The sequence below is a fragment of the Lampetra fluviatilis genome, chromosome 67 (genome assembly GCF_964198595.1).
Source record: "Lampetra fluviatilis chromosome 67, kcLamFluv1.1, whole genome shotgun sequence".
NCBI classification, from domain to species: Eukaryota; Metazoa; Chordata; class Hyperoartia; order Petromyzontiformes; family Petromyzontidae; genus Lampetra; species Lampetra fluviatilis.
In genome coordinates this window covers 3,698,240-3,705,739 of record NC_136341.1, presented here as the reverse complement: position 1 = coordinate 3,705,739, position 7,500 = coordinate 3,698,240, and the positions used below count along the sequence as shown (strand labels likewise).

At 59.4% G+C, this 7,500-nt stretch overlaps 1 protein-coding gene across 1 annotated transcript in view; it reads left to right on the top strand.

Annotated features, from left to right (window-relative positions):
* LOC144952357 (ras-related protein Rab-6A-like) overlaps nucleotides 1-7,500 on the top strand; it is a 27,014-nt gene that overhangs the window by 12,539 nt on the left and 6,975 nt on the right. Inside the window, exons 2-4 of the mRNA XM_078882737.1 lie at nucleotides 1,701-1,759; nucleotides 2,519-2,572; nucleotides 5,421-5,526. Of these exons, the coding sequence (XP_078738863.1) occupies nucleotides 1,701-1,759; nucleotides 2,519-2,572; nucleotides 5,421-5,526 (219 nt within the window). The remainder of the gene's footprint in view (nucleotides 1-1,700; nucleotides 1,760-2,518; nucleotides 2,573-5,420; nucleotides 5,527-7,500) is intronic.

The window sequence follows — 7,500 nt, the reverse complement described above, 5'->3', positions numbered from 1 at the left end:
TGCCGGGTAAGGTCCTGGCAAGGATTATTCAACATCGCCTTGCTAGGCATGCTGAGGAGAGGCTTGCGGACCCCCAATGTGGTTTCAGGAAAGGGCGGTCCTGCACAGATGCCATATTTTCTGTCCGTCTGCTACAGCAGAGGTGTAGGGAATTCCAAAAAGACCTACATCTCTGCTTTATTGACCTGGTCAAGGCCTATGATACCATCAGTAGGACTGGGCTGTGGGTTGTTCTTCGTGCTTTCGGAGTCCCTGACCCTCTGCTCACGATCATTAAGGACCTTCATGATGGTGAGCGGGCCCGGGTAAAACTACGTGGCCGGGAGTCGGAGCCTTTCCCTGTACACCTTGGGGTGCGACAGGGATGTCCTCTGGCTCCCACATTATTTAACATCTATTTCGACTGCGTAGTTCGTGAAGCCTTCAATAGCTGTACCGGGGGAATTACCATTTGGTACAGATACAATGGGAGGCTGATCGACGCCCGGGTGCGATCAAGGGATGGCTCCCTATTGGTCAACCACGTTATGTATGCCGATGATTTGGTAATAGCTGCTCATTCAGAAGAGGAGTTGGAGACGCTGCTGCTGAGACTGGAGCGTGCCACTAAGAGGTGGGGCCTTACCATCAGCCCCACCAAAACTAAGCACCTGCCTGGGTATTTTGTACCATCGGGCACTCCGCCCCCACAACTCCCAATCGGTGATGGGGCAGTTGTGGAGAGAGTAGAGAGTTTCCCATACCTGGGCAGTGTGCTCATGACCGGCTCCAGTTTATCAGCAGAGGTCTCACTCCGAATCAGTCGAGCGGCAATATCTTTTCATCGGTTGCGTAACGCTGTGTGGAAGCTACCTGGTCTGTCGCTCCGCACGAAGCTTCAGGTCTTCTCGGCCACGGTCATTCCCTCCCTTCTCTATGCTTGCGAAACGTGGACCCCCCTAGTGGAGCATCTTCGCCGGTTGGAAACATTTAGGCTGGCCTGCCTACGATCCATCCTGGGTTTAACCAGGCTGGATTGTGTGAGGAGCTCACAAGTCCTTGAAAGATCTGGGCAAAGTCCCATCAGTGAGCTCCTCCGGCAGGCAAGGCTGCGTTGGCTGGGTCATGTAGCCCGCATGCCCAGCCACCGCATGCCTAAACAGCTTTTGTTCGGCCGGATCGAGGGGGCTAAACGGGCGCGGCACGGGCTAGAGAAGAGATGGAGTGATGTGGTACAGGAGGACGTGGAGCTGAGTGGACTTGCCGATGACTGGTACCAGCGGTGTCAAGATCGGCCTCAGTGGAGGAGGCTCGTGAAGGACGCTACTGGGCAGTTGGAGGCAGTCGCCCTCCAACAACAACGGAGGGCGGAGGAGCGACGCTCACAACAACGAGCGGAGCGCCGGGTGGCTAAAGCACAGCAAGTTGGCACAGTAGGGGGCACAGGTGGTGCATCAGCCAGTCATCTCGGTCATCTCGGTCAGTCGACCCGTGGCACCTGGGTCTGCCCCGTGACCTCCTGCCAGCGGGCGTTCGACACTTCACGTGGCCTCAAGGTGCACATGGCCTGGCACAAGCGTCGTGGTGACGTCACCGCCACTTAGTGGCGAATGGCGGTTGTTGTTGTGTGCGTGTGTGCGTGTGTGGTGTGTGTGTGTGTGGTGTGTGGTGTGCGTGTGTGCGTGTGTGTGCGTGTGTGTGTGTGTGCGTGTGCCATGCAGTGGGGAAGACGTCGCTGATCACGCGCTTCATGTACGACAGCTTCGACAACACATACCAGGTGGTGCAGGGCAAGACGCCAGCAGCATCACCACCACCACCACAACCACCACAACCACCACCACAACCACCACAACCACCACCACAACCATCACAACAACCACCACCACAACCACCACCACAACCACCACCACAACCACCACCACAACCATCACAACAACCACCACCACAACCACCACCACAACCACCACCACAACCATCACAACAACCACCACCACAACCACCACCACAACCACCACCACAACCACCACCACAACCATCACAACAACCACCACCACAACCACCACAACCACCACCACAACCACCACCACAACCATCACAACAACCACCACCACAACCACCACCACAGTCATCACAACCAGCACCACAACCACCACCACAGCCATCATAACCAGCATCACAACAACCACCACCACTCTAACCAGTATCACAACCACCACCACAGCCATCATAACCAGTACCACAACCAGCACCACAACCACCACCACAGCCGCCACCACAACCAGCACCACAACAACCACCACCACTGCAACCAGTATCACAACAACCACCACCACAGCCATCACAACGAGCATCACAACCGCCACCACCACCACCACAGTCACAACCACCACAGTCACAACCACCAAAACCAGCATCACAACAACCACCACCACCACAGTCATCGCAACCACGACAGAGAGAGAGAGAGAGCCGGCGAGCGCGTAGCGTTGACGCTGTGGCGTTGTTGTTGGTTGTCACTGCGTGGTTTGTGTTGCAGGCAACGATTGGCATCGACTTCCTCTCGAAGACCATGTACTTGGAGGACAGAACGGTGAGTCAGAGTCTGGGTGTCTCTCTCTCAGGGGGTTCGTAACGGCCGTGTCGGAGACACTGAGAGTCTGGGTTCGAGCCCTGGGTCTGGGTGTCTCTCTCTCAGGGGGTTCGTAACGGCCGTGTCGGAGACACTGGGAGGCTGGGTTCGAGCCCTGGGTCTGGGTGTCTCTCTCTCTCTCAGGGGGTTCACGATGGCCGTGTCGGAGACACTGGGAGGCTGGGTTCAAGCCCTGGGTCTGGGTGTCTCTCTCTCAGGGGGTTCACAATGGCCGTGTCGGAGACACTGGGAGGCTGGGTTCGAGCCCTGGGTCTGGGTGTCTCTCTCTCTCAGGGGGTTCGTAACGGCCGTGTCGGAGACACTGAGAGTCTGGTTCGAGCCCTGGGTCTGGGGTCTCTCTCTCTCAGGGGGTTCACGATGGCCGTGTCGGAGACACTGAGAGTCTGGGTTCAAGCCCTGGGTCTGGGTGTCTCTCTCAGGGGGTTCACGATGGCCGTGTCGGAGACACTGAGAGTCTGGGTTCGAGCCCTGGGTCTGGGTGTCTCTCTCTCTCAGGGGGTTCACGATGGCCGTGTCGGAGACACTGAGAGTCTGGGTTCAAGCCCTGGGTCTGGGTGTCTCTCTCAGGGGGTTCACGATGGCCGTGTCAGACACACTGAGAGTCTGGGTTCAAGCCCTGGGTCTGGGTGTCTCTCTCAGGGGGTTCACGATGGCCATGTGGGAGACACTGAGAGTCTGGGTTCAAGCCCTGGGTCTGGGTGTCTCTCTCTCTCAGGGGGTTCACGATGGCCGTGTCGGAGACACTGAGATCCTGAGTTCAAGGTTCAAGCTCTGGGTCTGGGTGTCTCTCTCTCTCAGGGGGTTCACGATGGCCGTGTCGGAGACACTGAGAGTCTGGGTTCGAGCCCCGGGTCTGGGTGTCTCTCCTCAGTCTCAGGGGGTTCACGATGGCCGTGTCGGAGACACTGAGAGTCTGGGTTCAAGCCCTGGGTCTGGGTGTCTCTCTCAGGGGGGTTCACGATGGCCGTGTCGGAGACACTGAGAGTCTGGGGTTCGAGCCCTGGGTCTGGGTGTCTCTCTCAGGGGGTTCACGATGGCCGTGTCGGAGACATTGAGAGCCTGGGTTCAAGCCCTGGGTCTGGGTGTCTCTCTCACAGTGGCCGTGTGGGAGACACTGAGGGTCTGGGTTCAAGCCCTGGGTCTGGGTGTCTCTCTCAGGGGGTTCACGGTGGCCGTGTCGGAGACACTGAGAGTCTGGGTTCGAGCCCTGGGTCTGGGTGTCTCTCTCTCTCAGGGGGTTCACGATGGCCGTGTCGGAGACACTGAGAGTCTGGGTTCGAGCCCTGGGTCTGGGGTCTCTCTCAGTCTCAGGGGGTTCACGGTGGCCGTGTGGAAGACACTGAGAGTCTGGGTTCAAGCCCTGGGTCTGGGTGTCTCTCTCAGTCTCAGGGGGGTTCACGATGGCCGTGTGGAAGACACTGAGAGTCTGGGTTCAAGCCCTGGGTCTGGGTGTCTCTCTCAGTCTCAGGGGGTTCACGATGGCCGTGTGGAAGACACTGAGAGTCTGGGTTCAAGCCCTGGGTCTGGGTGTCTCTCTCTCGTCAGGGGGTTCACGATGGCCGTGTCGGAGACACTGAGAGTCTGGGTTCAAGCCCTGGGTCTGGGTGTCTCTCTCTCTCAGGGGGTTCACGATGGCCGTGTGGAAGACACTGAGAGCCTGGGTTCAAGCCCTGGGTCTGGGTGTCTCTCTCAGTCTCAGGGGGTTCACGGTGGCCGTGTCGGAGACACTGAGAGTCTGGGTTCAAGCCCTGGGTCTGGGTGTCTCTCTCAGTCTCAGGGGGTTCACGGTGGCCGTGTGGAAGACACTGAGAGTCTGGGTTCAAGCCCTGGGTCTGGGTGTCTCTCTCTCTCAGGGGTTCACGATGGCCGTGTGGAAGACACTGAGAGCCTGGGTTCGAGCCCTGGGTCTGGGTGTCTCTCTCAGGGGGTTCACAATGGCGTGTCGGAGACACTGAGAGTCTGGGTTCGAGCCCTGGGTCTGGGTGTCTCTCTCAGGGGGTTCACAATGGCGTGTCGGAGACACTGAGAGTCTGGGTTCGAGCCCTGGGTCTGGGTGTCTCTCTCAGGGGGTTCACAATGGCGTGTCGGAGACACTGAGAGTCTGGGTTCGAGCCCTGGGTCTGGGTGTCTCTCTCAGGGGGTTCACAATGGGGCGTGTCGGAGGACACTGAGAGTCTGGGTTCGAGCCCTGGGTCTGGGTGTCTCTCTCTCTCAGGGGGTTCACGGTGGCCGTGTGGAAGACACTGAGAGTCTGGGTTCAAGCCCTGGGTCTGGGTGTCTCTCTCTCTCAGGGGGTTCACAATGGCCGTGTGGGAGACACTGAGAGTCTGGGTTCAATCCCTGGGTCTGGGTGTCTCTCTCTCTCAGGGGGTTCACGATGGCCGTGTGGAAGACACTGAGAGTCTGGGTTCGAGCCCTGGGTCTGGGTGTCTCTCTCAGGGGGTTCACAATGGCGTGTCGGAGACACTGAGAGTCTGGGTTCGAGCCCTGGGTCTGGGTGTCTCTCAGGGGGTTCACAGTGGCTGTGTGGGAGACACTGAGAGTCTGGGTTCGAGCCCTGGGTCTGGGTGTCTCTCTCACGGTGGCTGTGTGGGAGACACTGAGAGTCTGGGTTCGAGCCCTGCGTCTGGGTGTCTCTCAGGGGGTTCACGGTGGCTGTGTGGGAGACACTTGAGAGTCTGGGTTCGAGCCCTGCGTCTGGGTGTCTTCTCAGGGGGTTCACAATGGCCGTGTGGGTGAGACTGAGAGTCTGGGTTCGAGCCCTGCGTCTGGGTCTCTTTCTCTGCAGATCCGACTGCAGCTGTGGGACACGGCGGGGCAGGAACGCTTCCGCAGCCTCATCCCCAGCTACATCCGGGACTCGGCCGCGGCTGTAGTGGTCTACGACATCACCAGTGGACACGCGCACACACACACACACACACCACACACACACCACACACACGCAGACACACACCAGACACACACGCACACACACACACGCACCACACGCACCACACACACACACACACGCAGACACACTCACACACTCACACACACACCACACACGCACACACTCGCACACACACACACACGCACACACACACGCTTGCACGCTCATGCGCACGCTCACGCACGCACACGCTCACTAACACACACACACGCACACGCTCACTAACACACACACACACACACACTAACACACACACACTCCACACGCACACTCACACACACTCACACACACACACACACTCACACACACACCACACACTCACTCACACACTCACGCAGACACACACACACGCTCACACACCACACACACACGCACACACCACACACGCACACACACTCACACACATGCAGACAGACACTCACTCACACACGCACTCACACACACACACACTCACACACACCACACACACACTCACACACACCACACACACCACACACACCACACGCGCACACACACTCACACACACACGCACTCACACACACGCACACACTCACGCACGCACCACTCACTCACACACTCACACTCACACCACACACACCACACACACACACCACACGCGCACACACGCACACGCACTCACACACACACGCACTCACACTCACGCACACGCACACACACACTCACGCATACGCTCACACACTCACACACACACACTCGCACACACGCACCACGCACACACCGCACACACACGCACACAAACGCACACACACGCAGACACAGACTCACTCACACACACGCACACACACACACGCTCGCACGCTCATGCGCACGCTCACGCACGCACACTAACACAGCCACACGCTCACTAACACACACGCAGGACACACACTCACACACCACACACACACCACACACACACGTCCGCACACACACCCACACGCGCGACCGCACACACTACGCACCACACACTCACGCACATACACGCACACACTCACGCACACACTTACGCACACACACACAGATCCACACACTCACTCACACCCAAAAGATCCCCGTATAGCCTTAACAGACTGTAGGGGCAAGTGCTGTTAGCGAGCACCTATGAAGGCCAGAACGGTACACGAGGGGGTGGGTGGCCAGCACCACGCCCGACCGCCTTTGTCTCCCCAGTGACGATGTTTACACACCCGCACCAGGTACTCATTTGAGGCTGAGTCGACCTAGGGGAGGCCGGGACCGGTTCAGATAATCGTCACTGGTGTTGGCCGTGAGCGGGAATCGAACCCGTGTCGCCAGGTTCATAGCGCAGCGCGCTAGACCACTACACTACCGCTCCCCCACTTCACTTACACACGTACACACAGACACACGGCGTACACAACACGCAGACACACATACACTCACACAGACCACAGACACACAGACACGCACGACAACAGACACGCACACACAGACACTCACACACAAGACACTCACACACACAGAGACTGACTCGCTCATCGATCACTTGCCCCCCCCTCAAACAGCCGGGATAAAGGCTACCTGGGGGGCCTTTGCCTCTCCCTCCCCCCCTCCCTCCCCCCGTCCCTCTACCCCTCCCCCCGTCCCTCCTCCCACTGACCCTCCCCTGTCCCTCTACCCCTCTCCCCCTCCCCTCTCCCTCCCTCCCTCTCCCCCCCCCCTGCCCCCTCTCCCCCCCCCTCACCCCTTCCCTCCCCCCTCCCCCCCTCTACCCCCCCTCCCTCCCCCCTCCTCCTACCCCCGTCTCCCCCTCCCCCCCGTCCCTCCCCCCCTCCCTCCCCCCGTCCCTCTCCCCCCCTCCTCCCCCCTCTCCCCCTCCCTCCCCCCCCCTCCCCCCGCCCCCCCTCCCCTCCCCCCATCCCTCCCCCCTCCCTCCCCCCGTCCCTCTACCCCTCTCCCCCTCCCTCTCCCTCCC